The sequence below is a fragment of the Rhagoletis zephyria genome, unplaced genomic scaffold (assembly GCF_001687245.7).
Source record: "Rhagoletis zephyria isolate East Lansing unplaced genomic scaffold, Rhagoletis_zephyria_1.1 Rzeph_scaffold_02388, whole genome shotgun sequence".
In the NCBI taxonomy this organism is placed as follows: Eukaryota; Metazoa; Arthropoda; class Insecta; order Diptera; family Tephritidae; genus Rhagoletis; species Rhagoletis zephyria.
In genome coordinates, this window is record NW_016159472.1 from 42976 (window position 1) to 60429 (window position 17454).

A 17454-nucleotide genomic window follows, 5' to 3' on the forward strand; every position below is an offset into this window, starting at 1 on the left:
GTTTTTAACAATAAATTATTGTTATCTTCCCGTAAAGCACTGATCAGATTATTCACGCGGGCATTCTCATTTCGAAGAGCGACAACCACATTGTATAGAGATCCCAATGTAACTTGTTGCTTATTGGTATTTGTATTATCATTTGAATTACCATTTAGCTTTAAAGAGCCAGCGGGCTTTGATTTCACAGAGTTAGAAGAGTTCGAAGAGATAGATTTGGTGATATTAGAAGTTTTTGAATTTTCCTCCACGACAACCGGCGGAAGAGGCGAACGGAGGGAATCACGACGAGCTTCAGCACAGCCTTTACAAATGAAGCTCTTGTCTGAGCTGANAAGCAGATTGCGCTGCATGGAAAGAAGATCTGAGTGAATGTTTTCAGTTTTTAACAATAAATTATTGTTATCTTCCCGTAAAGCACTGATCAGATTATTCACGCGGGCATTCTCATTTCGAAGAGCGACAACCACATTGTATAGAGATCCCAATGTAACTTGTTGCTTATTGGTATTTGTATTATCATTTGAATTACCATTTAGCTTTAAAGAGCCAGCGGGCTTTGATTTCACAGAGTTAGAAGAGTTCGAAGAGATAGATTTGGTGATATTAGAAGTTTTTGAATTTTCCTCCACGACAACGGGCGGAGGAGGCGAACGGAGGGAATCACGACGAGCTTCAGCACAGCCTTTACAAATGAAGCTCTTGTCTGAGCTGAGCAAAAATTCTGCATCTGCCGGTAGAATACCAACACATTTCGTATGAAAGAGTACATTGCACTTCGCGCACAGCACTGTTGATTGCGTCCTATCAACTTTGTGGCCACATGCGCAAGGCATCATCTAGCTTTAATATAAAATAAATATTAAGGTATAATTTCCTTAGAAAACACAAGAGTCACTGTCTCAATCAATATCGTGTTTTCATCATTGCAAAAAAGCAAATATATAAAAGAGTCAATGTCACAATAGTTAAGCTGATATTATGATTAAAATCGAAGAGCGAAGAAAAACACGTCCACACAGCACGAAACGTTTGCGAATATATATTGATTTGAAGTCAATACAACAACAATAAAAAAACCAGCAGACAAAAATGTAAATTGAGGCAGATGTTACAGTCTCTCAGTTACTCTCAGTTTTGCATTTGACAGTTATCTCTTACTTAGTTGGAAGTCAGATGACTTTTTTCTGTATTGTAATTTATTGAAGAAGTGATCACCAGTAAATAATATAGTTAATCAGGAACCATAAATGTAAATAATAGATTTACTGCGGAAAGGCGGGACCGCACGAAAAGTGGCAAAAAATTGTGAAATTTGCTACTTGAAAATGTTAAGACTGAGAAAATATATAGCGAAAGTGTTCCCAAGGACAAAGGAAGTCTGTCAAAAGACATTACGGTACGATATCTTGTGAACTTAGCAGCAAGTAGCGAAGCAGCCACTATTACAGAAGGGCCTAAGGTATTAAACTTTAACGCAAATCAATAGACCAGCGTTGCCACTTGAAAATATTTTTAGGTACCAAAACGACTACCAAATCAGTTTCCAAACTACCAAAAAATTTTCATCATTAAAACGAGATTTCTCGAGTTTGCGGGGTTTTTAGCTACACAAATTAGCAGTAAAAATTAAAACAACACATAATATTGTTTACGGTATTGGTTAATTATTCACACACAATTAAGATTAAACAAAATAAATTCGGGCCTTTAAATAAAATAATTATGTTATTGTAAAATATGTTAATATCTTTGAGATTGATTCAATTCATATCAAACAATTTTTTTTTGTGTGTGAAAAAAACGAAAGCAGACATTTTATGCATTTCAATAAAAAAATTCCAAATTTGATTCAATTTGCATGCGCTAATTTTTTTTACCAATACATTCACACTTTGCAAATTGCCTATCACCAATTTTTCTTTCAACAGCTAATCGGTCATAGCTTTGGGAAGTGAGCTTTTGTTTGCAGAAAATTGTCTGCTAAATAAAATATAGAAAAAAATAAAGAAATCTTATACGTGTAAGCAAAGTGAAAGCAGTGTTTTGAATGTGCAAACTTAAATTAAGCGAACAAATTTTAATGTTTCATTTGGTTGTATTTTCAAAACATTTTTGCCTACCAAAAGCTTCATTAAACCAACCATGCTACCAACGGAGAATAAAGCTACCAATTTTGGTCCAATTGGACCGAAATGGCAACGCTGCAATAGACAGCGAGGCGAAGAATTGCCAAATTGAGCGCAAAGGCATCATAAAGAAGAAAAAAGCAAATTTGATCAAAATACATGTGCGAGTGTGGCAGCATTTTGCTGCATCGCACGAAAACCGAACCGTTGCCTATTGGGATATGTTAAGCCGTTCAGAATGCAATAAAAAGCATATTTTTAAGTTTCAATTGAAGGTTATTTGGTCTGACAAGACTAAATTAATCGCTTTCAATCAGATGGCCGGGCATGGTATTGGGGCAAAGACCCAAATTAAGCCCATGCGCAGCAAACAGGCAAACTGTTAATAACAGTGGTCGGTCAATAATAGTTTGGGGTTGTATTTCAAAAATTTTCTTGGTCTGTTAGTACACATTATGCGTAAGGAACAGTATCTGTTCATATTTCAACAAAATTTGCAAGATGTAGTCGAAAAAATTAGAGTTTCTGCTGAAAAATCACGCAAAACACATTGCACATATTCGCAAAGACTGGATACAAAAGCAAAAATTTGCTAATTTGAAATGACCTCCACAATCCGCGGGCATGAATCTCATTGAGAATTTGCGAAAATAACTAAAAGCACAGCTTACTAAGTATCCAAGTCCGTAAAATCGAGTACACGAGCAGTGAAAGCAAACTAAGGATATACCTCCAGAATTTTTACAGAGATACAAATAAGGTATGCCAAATCGCATCCAGGAACTGAAACAAGCAAAAGCGTTCTGAACATTGTGTTAGTAGTTCTTTTTTTTCGTGAAAATTGTTAAAAAGTTCTTAAAAAATATAAGTGCAAAACTGTAACATCTGCCTTAATTTACATTTTTGGCTGCTGGTTTGTTTATTGTTGTTGTATTGACCNGTGTTAGTAGTTCTTTTTTTTCGTGAAAATTGTTAAAAAGTTCTTAAAAAATATAAGTGCAAAACTGTAACATCTGCCTTAATTTACATTTTTGGCTGCTGGTTTGTTTATTGTTGTTGTATTGACCTCAAATCGTTATGAGAGAGGGAGTAGGGATGTACCAACAAGAATATACAACAAAAGTATGAAAGTCGTTAGAACTTGGAGAGATAGCGATTGCTGAAGTAAAAAGTGTTAAACCATGTTACAGTTTTGCCCGTCACTGTATATATAAAAATGGATTGCTTTCCTGTGTTATCGCATCATTCAAGAACGGCTCACCGAATTTGCTTCGTTTTTATTTCATTTTGTGTCTTTCTGTCTGTAGAATGAACGTAAAGAAAAATTTGGAAAACCGGTGTTGCCACATATTTAAAATATCAAAAAAAATAACTTACAAAAGCCGCAATAATGTACTTTACTGAGAATATATAAACAAATTTAATACAAAAAAAAATTTTGAATAGGGTTGCCACACTCGAAAAAAACTTTACATATAAAAATGAATTACTGTTCGTGTGTTATCGCATAACTCAAGAACGGCTCAACAGATTTGCTTCGTTTTTATTTCATTTTGTTTCTCTCTGTCTGTAGAAGATTTGTAAAGAAAAAATTGAAAACCCGTTGCTGCCAGAAATAAAAAAAATGAAATTTAAAAAAGCCGCAATAATTATATTTTACTGAGAATGCATAAAAAATTTAATTTAGAAAAAAAAATTGGATAGGGTTGCCACCATTCAATAAAATCTTTATATATGAAGATGTATTGCTGTATCAAAAAATATTTAATTTAAATTAATGTAGGAAAACATTTAGAACAGAAAATAATTTGCATAGGGTTGCCACCATTCGAAAAAAATCTCTCCGTTACGTTTGTGGTCAACTTCTCCGAAATCGCTTGACCAATTTGTATGACATTTTTTGTGTATATGTATTTGGAAATATACTACTCGCTTGCTGGTAGCTTGGTAGGTAGACAAGCTTGCTGGAGCTTGGTAGGGATATATATGAAATCAATCGCATACTCTTGGAGAAAAATTGGCGCTATTAGAAAAGGGGGCGTGGCACCTCCAATACGAAATTAATCGCATACTCAAAAAAAAAATTGATGATATTGGAAAAGGGTCATGGCACCTCTCATACAAATCGAGTTTTTCATACTGCATATTTCTGGATGTGTTCATTGTAGTCAAGTACTCAACTCTACTCAAATAAACCGAATTTTTCATACTGCACATCTCTGGAAGTGTTCATGGTTGATTACTCGAACATTTATACAGTATAGGGATACGGTTGCCAGACGTACTGATTTTATCAGACAGTACTGATTTTTCAACTCTTGTACTGATTTTATTCATTTCTTCAATCAGTACGCTAATGTCCTGATTTTTGAAAATTTGTACTGATTGGTACTGAATTTTCTATTCAAACAAAATACTATAGTATTTTCTTAAGGTTTTTACATAACGTTGCAACTTCCTTAAACTGTACTGTAAAAAATAAGAAGAATATAATTTAATTATAGTTGACATGTTTTCGATAAAGTTTGATATGCCCAAGAAATTAATACAACAAAAATATCAATCGTTTTATGGGCATATCGCCGGGTCGTTACGTACCAGTTGCGATAATATGATGGAGCTTAAATTATTTAAAAAGAATGCTTAAATTTTTGTCGAGTGTTGTTAGTTACCTCGAAAATAGCTTTCAGTTTAATAACAATAAATTTCAATATTCGAATGGCTTTTGCCTATAACTTACAACTTCTTTTTCTCAATTTACTGACTCTGTAAAAGAGTTTTGCATACAAGGCATAGAATTAGATACTCTTTTTAGCGAATTCTTAGTCCTTGCGTAGTTGAAAAATTATTTAAGCCATGAGGAAATATAGATGAACTCCTTAAAAAGTGGTACTTTTTTTACAGTATGAGAGGATCTTAAGAATAAAGTTTGTTTCCTGGCGCAAAGAGAGAAACCGGCTCCTAATTAAAATTTTTTAAAGTGAACTTCAAATTAAAAGTAATTTTAAAATGAAATGTATAGAATTCGTTGACTATTTAAACGCTGAAAATGGGAATGATCTCATTATTGCTATTCAAAAATGTCATAAATATAAAATAATTTATTGGGTCCTGTGTACGATGATGTGTACACTCATGTTAAAATGAATAACATTTTTATATTTTATGAACTACTAGTGAACCCGTATGGCGTTTTTGTTTAAATTTTTTTTTTTATAAAAAGAGGTATTTTTTCCTTTTAAATGTTTCTTCTCCGATTTATACATACGAAGTATACAAATTGCATATCAAAAGAAAGCGGGTTTAATCACGATTACGATATTATTTTTTTTAAAATCAGTTCAAACTTGTTTGAAATATAAGGTTTTTAATTTTTCGAAGACCCGACCTTTGACCCCTTTATAGCATCTGGAACATAGAAAAAGTTATATATCGTTTAAATAAGAGAAAAGGGCGTACCATGACTATGTTTTTACTTTTTTTAGTAGTTTACATACAGTAATTAAAAATAATTTTTTACCAAAGGTCTAATTTCGAACTTCGAAGGCCCATATCGCGATTTCGGAGGCTAACTTCGAAAACGGAGAAATTACTTTTATACCTATGACTCAATCTCTTAAAAAAAAATTAGTTTGGTCTAATACCCGGAAAAAAAGTTGATTTTGCAGTACGGTGTTATTGCTATTCAAAAAGTCACAAATATAAAATAAATTATTGGCTCCTGTGAATAATGATGTGTACACTCATGTTAAAATGAATAACACTTTTATTTTTTATGAACTATATTTTATTTATATACCAAAATATTGCTAAAAACAAGAACTCAGGCGTTTTAAATTATTTTCTGTTACTTACATTCATAATTTTGCTTTGAATAAAAATGTACTGAAAAATACTGATTTTTTAGCATGAAAAAGTCAAATGTACTGATTTCGCGCATAAAAATTCTGACAACCCTATATAGAGATATACGAAATCAATCGCCTACTCTTAGATAAAATTGGGGTTATTTAAGAAGGGGGTACGGCGTCTTCCAAATGTACTTAAACTATTACCTATCTTTGGATGTATATATGTATAATACTTCTGTACGTGTGTTTGTGTGTGCCTGAGTAAGGTCTCTGGATAGTTCAGATTCCTAGTTTGACCTGCCAAGTGGCGCTGGAGTCGTGTTATTGTTAAAAATCTTAGTTATGATCCTATCTGGCTTATATTCGAGATACTTATGTATTGGTAAGGGCAATACTATTGCATAAAACAGCCGGGTGATGCTGGGTCGAGTTATTACTAAAAATCGCTAAGTGAGAAAAAGTGCCGTGAATGTCCGATTATATTGACGTGCTGTACCGCCGAATATGCCGAGCTCCCGTGTGTTCCGATTGATCCAATGAACGTGATTTGCGAGCTTCATTCGGATACACCAGGATTGAGTTGTCCAGGGGTCAATCTCAAATGACCAGCATTATATCTACCATCATGACCATTGCGCTCCTTGATAAGAGCTTTAAGGTATTTAGACTGAAATAAGTCTGTGTATATTGGATTTCTGTAGAACAACGATACTAACCAATTTTTAAATTGCACCAACTATACTATACAGTTTCAAAGACAGATTCAACATTGAACCGGATCATTGTTGCTTCCAGGGAGTGAATGGGAAAAAGTTCTGCAAATGTATTTCGTTGTGCGATTAACCGTGCTGTGAAATTCCAGATCATTAGAGAATTTCAAGAACTTCTTCAGGAACATACACTTTCGTTACGTTATTAAAGACGACAATGGAATTATGCCTTCTGACAACCACCAAACCGTAATATATGCAGATAAATGTATCACATATAAAATGATAATCGTGAACGTGAATTTTTGGTGAAAATGTTGCACCAAAATATTTCAGAAAAAAAAATTTGAGCGGGACGAAGTTCTCCGGGTCTGCTAGTAATAAATCAAATTGTGTAAGTAAATTCATAGTTATAAAAAAATGTATTATTACTTGCTGTTTAAGCGACTCACAACCCACACACGATACTCAACAATCCCTCTTGATGCGTCACAACTCTTCCGGAGTTGTCTCACGGGGCTCTGTATGGCTTTCGGCATTCAGAGGTGGTACAACGGTTACCATTGGTCACAGCGCCTACCACTTTTTTGAACTTGAATACATAACCGGTGCTCAACACTCCCGCTTGAGGAATACCGCAAAAAACTCTTACAGAGTTTTTAACCGGCAAAGCCACAGCGCTATAAGCCGTAGGGACTCTGCATTACTTACAACCATGCAGAGTTGGTAACTGATGGTTATCATTGGCCCCGACGCCTACCCAAAACATTTTTGCTTGAATAAATTTTTATGTAAATACATTCATCCTGGTCACTGAGTTAATCACTTGCTCTAAGAAAAACGAAGAATCTGTATGCTTATTTGCATAAAGAAAAACAATCTTGTACAAGTCAATATTGTGGAAATTGCTACACAATAAAATTGCGCAATCCTTATTTATTTAAAATTGAAGAAAATAATAACAATAAAAAGTGTGGTTAAGTGGAGCTCTATTTTAAAACCGTTCCAATACTTTCACTTTTTTTATTATTTGGGAGAAACGTTACTCAAGTAAATATGTGCAAGAAATAAAAATGTGCGTTGTATATTTTGATAGCTTCAGCTTCAAAACGCAAAATATTATTAAAAAAAAATAATTTTTCTGTGCTCATCCATATTTACAGCGCGATCTGGACACCAAAATGCCAAAACTAGACCAAAAATTGCGCAGTTGTGATCATACGCAACACGAATTATTGTACAATAACATGAGCGTGAGCAAAATATCAAAATGATTTTGATTTTAGCGCAATAACTGTGTAATTTAGTACAAACAACTCTACACACCACACACAGATAACACGTTGCTACAAATGTTTAAACGTGGGCCACATCGCGAAAAACTGTTCGAGTACAGAGAATCGAAGAGGTGCCTGCTTTAAATGCGGAGAGGAAGGACATACAGCCAAAACATGCAAAAATCCAGCGAAATGCATCTTATATACAAATAAAGACCCAAGCCGATCAAATCACCAGACCGGAGGCGTAAAATGTCCTTTTTATCAGGAGGCTGTCCGTAAACTACAAAGACCATGAGAGTACTCCAATTCAATCTGAACCATTGTCAGTCCGCTCAAGACCTACTAGCGCAAATTGTAAATGAGTTAAGCGTAGACATTGCAATCCTCAGTGAACCTTATAAACACAGAGATTCTACAGTATGGACTCGCGACATAGACGGTAAAGCAGCAATCTGGTCATGTGGACAAAAGCCGAGTTTTATTCAATGTGTAGTTTCCGAAAACTTGAACTCCGCTAAACTTGAAAATTGGAAGCATTTGCGTACTTGAACGTCGCCCTCTTAAACACGGGTACCGAATACACCTTCAACCGCAACGGATATGAATCAGTTATTGATCTGACGTTTGTAAGCAAGGGGCTGTCCCGGCATACTAAGTGGATTATTTTACGCAAGGCGACCACTCTGCAATAATATGCGACTTAAATCAAGGTAGGGTCAGTACCCAGCAGGAGATTCAAAAGCCCACTTTTTCCGGATGGAAAGTTGCTTCACTGGACGTGGACGTAATCGTAGAAATGCTACCTGCACGTGAATATGAAGGGCCGGCAGAAAACATGGCGGTCCACGCACAGACCACACAACGATGTTTATTGGTGGAACAACCAAATAGCATCTCCAAGGATGCGCTGCCTTCAATGCAGGAGGCGTTTTCAACGTTCCGGAGGAAGAAAAAATTTCGAAGTAAGTCAAGAAATGTACAATAAAGCGCGTACCGCCCTTAAAACCGCTATTAAAGACAGTAAGCTGTGTAACGATGCAGAAGGAAGTCCATGGGGAAATGCTTACAAAACTGTTACAAAGAAATTGAAAGCTACCAAAGCTCCCACACCAACGTGTCCCATTTTTCTAAAGACTGTGGTTGAGACGTTGTTCCCCAAACAAAGGCCGCTCGTTTCCCCGGTGAAAACCGAGACGGCATTATCGTTTGAACGGGTAATAGCAACAGAAGTATTGAATGCAGTAGAAAAAACAGATGACAAGAAAGCATCCGGGCCCGACTGTGTACCTAATAAAGCCCTCAAACTGGCAGTAAAGCATCTAACTGATTCCTTTGTGGCAGTTTTCAACGTATGTTTCGCGGAGGGCATTTTCCCATCGATCTGGAAGCAAGAAAAGTTAGTCTTGCTGCCTAAGCCAGGTAAACCAACAGACGATTTTACCAGATTTAGACCAATTTGTTTGCTTGATACAGCTGGTAGGATTTTAGAGCGCGTAATAGCCAACCGCTTGGAGACAGAAGTTTTAGCTAAGGGAGGTATCTCACCCAACCAATATGGCTTCAGGAAAGGTAGGTCGACAGTGGATGCAGTATCGGCGGTAAATCATTTAGCTAGGAGTGCAACCTCTGGTTCGCGATGGCTCAGGGCCTCTAGGCAGTACTGTCTTATTGTTACCCTTGACGTTAAAAACGCGTTCAACTCGGCAAACTGGGCAAAAATATTGGACACACTGCATCGTTCGGGAGTATCTAAATACCTAAGTCTCCTAATCAGATGTTACTTTCACAACCGAATTCTGTGGTATGAAAGTGCACAGGGCACGTCCAATGTCCGCTCCTGTGGAATAATATGTACGACGGTGTTCTACGTGTAAAATTGCCTCAAGACGTCCATATAATAGGATTTGCCGATGACGTAGCATTAGTGATAACCGCAAAGCATTTTCCAGATGTCAGGGACATAGCAACCAGCTCCGTGAATGCAGTTAGGTCTTGGCTCACTGCAAACGGGCTCGCAGGACTGAAATCTGAGGCCGTCCTGATATCAAGTAAAAAAAATCATAAGACCTAACGTTTAGAATTAGCCAACACGAAATTTCAACAAAACCAGCGATAAAGTATTTGGGAATCCTGATCGATAAGAGGTTGACGTTCAAAGCGCACTTAGAATATATACAACAAAAGCAGATGTGACAGTGTCAGCACTAACTAAAAAAATCAAACACTGGTGTGCGTGCGCTGCAACACGTATGAACAGCATTCGAGACACCGAGAATAAATAATCTAAAACCAATATTTATTTGTTGTTTGACCGCAATACAAAATGCCAGATGGTTTTCGTTTGGTAAGACTAAAGCTGATTCTTATTTTTTTATTTCATTAAAATAAATTATTTTTTAGATTGAACCTGATTTCGTGTTCGGAACCAGAATCTCATTGCTTTTTGAAATTTACTTTTGGATAATAGTGTTTGTTTTTTTGATATTGGTCCGAAACTAGACTCGAACCCAGGCCATGCGGAATGGTAATCACTACACCACAGCGGCATACAATCGGATTACAAATTAAAAATAATGAATAAATATTTCATTTTAAACTGTATGAATTGTACTCCACTGTAAAAGAGAATCAACAATGTTTTTATTTGGTAACACAAATTCACCATAAAACTATGGGCGGATAAATAGCGCATTTATCTGCCTATACCCGTGCTTTTCAATTAAAATTTAGTTGTATACAAGTTTTTGGATATTTATTTTACACAAGTTTGAAAATATTTCATTTTTTATTTACAGATGAGGGGTATACGCATACTCACAGACTATTAAAAGCATAGCTCAAATGGTAACACAACACTTACATTATATTTTTATCATTAATGTTAAGCGTTTTTGCAAGATATTTTGTTAAACAAAAACGCTTGAAATTTACGATAAAAATAGAAAAGTTTTGTGTTATAACTCGTACTATGGTTTTTACAGTGTGGCGAATGAAAGCCACAGCCGCAGGATTTACGAAAATAATTTCGTTAAATATACCAATTGTGCATTTTACAAAAATTTCGGTAAAAAAAAACGAAGAAATAATACGAAATTCTTGAGTAAATAGTACGAACGCATTCATAAAATATACTAAAGAAAACAGTTTTGTACAATTAACGAAAACTTTATTTTCAGTGCAGAGAAGCTTATTTTTAGTCCCATTTGGAGGGCTGATAAATTTTGAAGAAAACTCGTGAAAACAACCTTGTTAACACCTTGTTAGTTTTTTGTGGCTTTTTTAAACAACACGATAAATCCGCTTTTAATTTTTTATTCACTTAAATGAGTATTTACAGTACGTATGTATGTGCATTAGGGTGGTCCATATATATGCATGTGAAAAACGCCCTGTTCGCGTACGCACTATCCAGTAAAATCCATCATTTACTGGTTTTTACTGGATATGGCAAAAGAGAGAGAATTGAGAGCGAAAAAATGACAGCTGAACTTGCAAGCTTCACTGGATTTTTACTGGATAAATTTTTACTAGTAACTATTTGCTAGTAAGAAAAACAGCTGATGGCATGATGCTTAACGCAATTCACTTTACCAAAAGAATTGTTTGTGGTGCTTTTAGAGTTGCAATTGACAAAATAAACCTATTTAAATATATGGGAAGTACTATTTATCTTAGAAAATTGTGTCGGAAAATAACAAATTAATCAGCTGTTCATAAAACTTGCAACTTCTTTATTTATTTAGAGGGCGCTCAAAGTTTTCCATGTATCTTATATGGAAAAAAACAAATTTTTGGCAGAAATGGTATAGAATTCTTGAAAATTAATATTTTTGGACCGAAAAGCCATGTTTCTCTTCAGGATAATAATACCCAATTACTAATTTAACAATTTGTTCATAACAAGATGCAGTGGAGACCGCTACATAAAAAAATCGCTGGAATTAAAAAAACGCTAGTATTAAGAAATGGTTAAATAAATAAACAATTGGGTATTATTACTGGAAGTATTCTGAAGAGAATCAGAGTTTTCCGATTGAAAAGTATCGATTTTCAAGGATTCTATGCCATTTCAATGAAAAGTTGTTTTTCCCATATAAAATACATGGAAAACTTTGAGCGCTTTGAGCGATCTCTAAATATCTTTTGATTTCAAAATAAAAAATAGGGGTAAATTATTTTTCGGAATGGAACAGTCCTAGGGGGTGGGATCATTAAAATTCCGACTTTATTTGATTTATTTTTTACTGCCCTAATGTACATACATACGTCCTTGTGCGTTAATATAAGATAATGAAACTGTCGCAATCAACTTGAGAGCACTTTGAACTGCATAAAATGCGATATTTGACTTGACTTGATGAATAATAAGGTGACCAGAATTTTTTAACAATCCAGGAGGACAAATTCTCCACATTGAAAATACAAAAACTTAACGGTGGAAAAGTTATAATATTTTTAATGAAAGCAATCTCTTTTACATGTAATTTACATGCAAAATTACAAATGCCCACCGAAACTTTTAAAAATTGAAATAAAAATGTTTCTAAATGGGAAAATTTCCTTCACAGTAAATAGGTAATTTTAAGGCCATAAATTCGCTAAGTTAGTTTATTTCAACGACCCTTATGTATAACTATACAGGAATTACTTATTTAAAGTAATAAGAATAAGTGGCAAAATTTCCCGGTAAACACCCCAAAAAAAGTCTGGATCCGCCGCCGGGCCTGTGTTATTTTTGATTACGTACTTAAATGTGAAATAATACATTTTCTAAATTTTTTAAGCATATTTGCGCTCCAATGCAACGAACATACTTGTTTTAAGCCATATAGATAAAAAATCACCACCCACAAATATTGCCACAGATAAAACGTGTACATATCTGGCAAACAAAATGACATATGGTAAGCAGTAATTTTCGCCTGTGAAGACGCGTCGTTAGCTAGTCTTTCACTTAATTTGTTCGCTCCTCCAATTACGATCGTGAATTACCCCATTCCCGCGGGTACATTCTGGATTCGATTTGACAGTTCTCTGTCTCTGTTTTGGTGTTTTCTTCACTACAAAATTTAGCAAAATGTAAGTTATTGCTAAAAATTTATAAGTTTCTGTATTAAATTGGTGATGTATACATGTATAAACTTTACCTTTCTTACTTAGAAAAAGTGCCAGTTTTGATTTCTGAATTGCTTTCGATAAATTTCCGATAAAAATTAGACACGCCAGCGATTGGTTCGAAATTCGCATGATAATTGGATCTGAATTACCAACAGATGGGCTAATTCGCTCTAAAAAGTTTGTATGGCGAAGTACTTATTTCGAAGGGTAATTGGAGTGCGAATTATGAATGCGTTTACACTATTCAACTTTCACAGGCGGTTAGTTGAATCAAAAGTTTACATCATTTAACCTGAAAGTTTAACAATGTAAACGCCTTTTAAATACAATAGCCCTCGCGTACGCACTATCCAGTAAATCCAGTTCTAATTTTACTGGTTTTTTACTGGATGTCGTTTTCGTACGCAAAAACTTGCAAGAAACTAGCAAAAGAGGGGAAATTGAGAGAGCAAAAATAACAGCTGAACTTGCAAGTTTTACTGGATTTTTACTGGATAAATTTTTACTAGCAACTATTTGCTAGTAAGAAAAACAGCTGGTGGCATGATGCTTAATGTAATTCATATTAACAAAATAATTATTTGTGGTGCTTTTAGAGTTGAAATTGACAAAACAAACCTACATATTTAAATATATAATAAGATGGAAAATACTAGCTTTCTAAGAAAATTGCATAGGAAATTAACAAATTAATCAGCTGTTCATAAAACTAGCAACTTCTTGCTGGTTTTGCGTTTTCGTACATTCTTGCATATTTCACTCATTGGGAGTAAATATTGTCTTACTCTCCGAAATTTGGTTACTGGCAAGTTACTGGATATTTTTTGCTGGAGAATACGAAAACACAACTAATGATTGTGTACGATTAGGGAATAATATTCTGAACGAAATTTTTTTTAAATTTCACTGTTATAAAACTTGAAAAGGAGGACAAGGAGCGCGTTTTTGCTCACAAGGAGGACACTGAAGGACAAAATTTTTGAGAAGGATAAATCACGTTTGAGGAGGACAATTCTCCTTAAAGGAGGACGGTTGGTCAGCTTATGAATAAGCATTCGCGCATAATTTGCGACCCAGTAACTCATAAAATGCAGAATGACTTAGACTCACTATATGTCTGTTTATGCCAAAATAAGCTAATGTTAAACGTAAAAAAGACCAATTATATGATAATTTATTTAACAAATAAAACTAAATTAGGGCGACCCGATTTACATGTTAGGGATGAAAAAAATTACAGGGGTTACTACAATTAAATATCTTGGTGTTCTAATTGATAATAAATTAAAATTCCATGATAGCATTGAGTATACCGTAAACAAAGCGACAAAAAAATTGGATTTATGAAAAGGACATGTAAACATCTAAGGAGAAGTTATAAAATTATGGTTTACAGACCAATTACTGAGCCACATTTTATATACTGCCCCACTATCCTGTTTATAACACCTGAGATGTANCAAAAAAATTGGATTTATGAAAAGGACATGTAAACATCTAAGGAGAAGTTATAAAATTATGGTTTACAGACCAATTACTGAGCCACATTTTATATACTGCCCCACTATCCTGTTTATAACACCTGAGATGTATATATAGAGAGGCTACAAAAAATGCAAAATAGAGCTATGAGGCACATACTTAGCGCCCGATACGATACCAGCATTTCATCAATGCTGAACAATATAAACTGGTTAAATGTGAAACAACTAATCTTCTTCCATACAATGAAGTTTATTTATAATATAAAGAATGGAGCCCTTCCGAAATACTTGAGTGATAACTCTAGATACAGCAGTGACACTCACACCTATGAAACCAGAGTCAGGCATAACTTTAGACTTCCATTTTGTCAGACGGAAAATCAAATGAGAGATTTGTACTATAAAGGTTTAAAAATGTTTAACGAACTGCCCGTAAATATGAGAAGCTACAATAGCTTACAAAAATTCAAAATTTATTATACGAGCATTGCAAAAAACACATATAAGATTGCCATTGGGCCTCCCCATTATAACAAGATACTAGCATAATAGAGACGTTACGAGCATGGATCGGAAACTCGGCCTTTCCGACCATGCCCAACAGCTCGTCCGCAGTGCGGAGCGGAAACTAGATCTTTCCGCCCGTTTCACAGCAACATAATTATGAAAAGAACATGGATCGGAAACTCGGCCTTTCCGACCATGCCCAACAGCTCGTCCGCAGTGCGGAGCGGAAACTAGATCTTTCCGCCCGTTTCACAGCAACATAATTATGAAAAGAACATGGATCGGAAACTCGGCCTTTCCGACCATGCCCAACAGCTCGTCCGCAGTGCGGAGCGGAAACTAGATCTTTCCGCCCGTTTCACAGCAACATAATTATGAAAAGAACATGGATCGGAAACTCGGCCTTTCCGACCATGGTAAACGCCTTTATTGACGCAGAGCGGAAACTAGGCCTTTCCGCCTGCTGGACATAAAGATAGACTGGAGACTAGGCCTCGCCAGCTACTCAACCCGAGGCTATAATGTACGTATAATTATTTAATTAATTGTACATAAATTAATTAATTAATACATAAATTAATGTGTATGTATTTGAAAATAAGTAAAAATTAGTAAAGAAAATATGAAAAATGTTAATGTATAGTATTAGTAGAAGAGCAATCAATTAAATAAGTTAATAATGTGACTGACAAGATTTTTTATAGGTCTTAAAGACTGTCAATAAATAAATAAAAAAAATTAAATCAACAGGAGTATCTATATATTAATACGCTAACANTAATGTATAGTATTAGTAGAAGAGCAATCAATTAAATAAGTTAATAATGTGACTGACAAGATTTTTTATAGGTCTTAAAGACTGTCAATAAATAAATAAAAAAAATTAAATCAACAGGAGTATCTATATATTAATACGCTAACAAAATCCCATACAAATCTATCCCTCCCTACTGCTCCTATGTTTCTCAACCGATTTGAAAAGTTGTTCTTTTGTTCGAAAGGTGTTTCAAAGAGGAGGTCCGCATTTTGTTTGTTGTTCCGGTAGGTGACGCAGGAGTCAAGGTATTCCGAAAATGTTTATTTATGGTCCGATTTGCTTTAAATTTAATATGCGTGTTGCTAACATCAAGGGAAGTTTCATGTATAGTTTGGTTTGCATCAAATTCGAAATAGGCGTTACTACTGCAACAATTGAACCGATAGGTGGCTCCAGAGCCGAGTTATTCCAATTTTCGTATAAGCCTATGAATGCCTGTTTTTGTTTCATCATCCATTATCTTTATATAAATACGCTAACAAAATCCCATATAAATCTATTCCTCCCTACTGCTCCTATGAATTATAAAATTATTTAACCGAAAAGATATCACTCCCCCTAATAATATTAGTGACCTAGACGATCAAGAAGTGCTCATGGACTTAAAAAACGTAGCAAACAAAATGAAAGTGTGTGAGAGTGAGGTGGTCGAATTTCGACAACGGGCGATCGTAGTACATATTATTAGCAGCTGTTGATAAGTCCAACGTCGTGTGAAAAAACACGGAATTCAGGCAAACAAATATAAATGATGCGAGATCCATTTTTTGATCGGCTTCTTATTATCGTGATACTGGAAGAAAATTATAGAAACATGTAGGTATTTATGTTAGCATAAGGAAGAATACAAATTTAAAAAAAGAACACCAGTAAATGTGCCACGCATTGTTGCCGTTGTGCACTGAAGGGCAATTTGACCCTTTTTAGGCATCAATATCGTTTGATACGACTTTTTGAAAATTTAGATTTTTTGACCCGTTTCCAAAATTATGTGCGACTTTTGCCCTTCTCAAAGATATTTTTAGGAAATGTTAAGAGAACCATCTACTAAAAAATATTTTCTCCTGTAAGTACTAAAAAAACACAACTTTAAAACTTTTAAAGGAAATGCAACTCTTCTCCTTGCAGCAACTCGATTTCTATGTATGTTTGCAAATCTGTTTCTTGCAAAGCTTGTCCGGCTATTTTCTTTTTAAATTCAATAGCGGAACGTTCTAGCAACAAAAATATTTTATAATACATGTAAATTTGATTTTGACTTTGGTTCTCAGATTTATTCTTTTACAACACTGAGCCAAAACCACAATGGTTTTTTCAACCAAGTTGTGGTTCGATTTTTTCATGGTTAATACTTAAGCCGATTGTAAGAAATGTGATTCAACTTGAACATTTGGGAACAAATTCGTATGTATGGCAGTGACTGAACGTGCAGAGGTGCTTGCTGTTATTTGTTGGCTTCCAGCAGTACGAATGCCGTCAGCGCGATACATAATTTTTGTTTTTTTTTTTCTGTTTTTGGCTTTCATTAATTACGAAAAAGCCTCTGTGAAGTGCAGAA

General features: G+C 34.9%; 1 protein-coding gene across 1 annotated transcript; it reads left to right on the forward strand.

Moving 5' to 3' along the window:
* Positions 1-372: 372 nt before the first annotated feature.
* On the forward strand, positions 373-1007 carry LOC108366732 (uncharacterized). The gene is made up of 2 exons (XM_017621190.1): positions 373-736; positions 883-1007. Exons 1-2 carry the CDS (start codon positions 373-375, stop codon positions 966-968), a joined length of 450 nt encoding a protein of 149 aa, XP_017476679.1. The 3' UTR covers positions 969-1007.
* The last annotated feature ends 16447 nt before the right edge of the window (positions 1008-17454 follow it).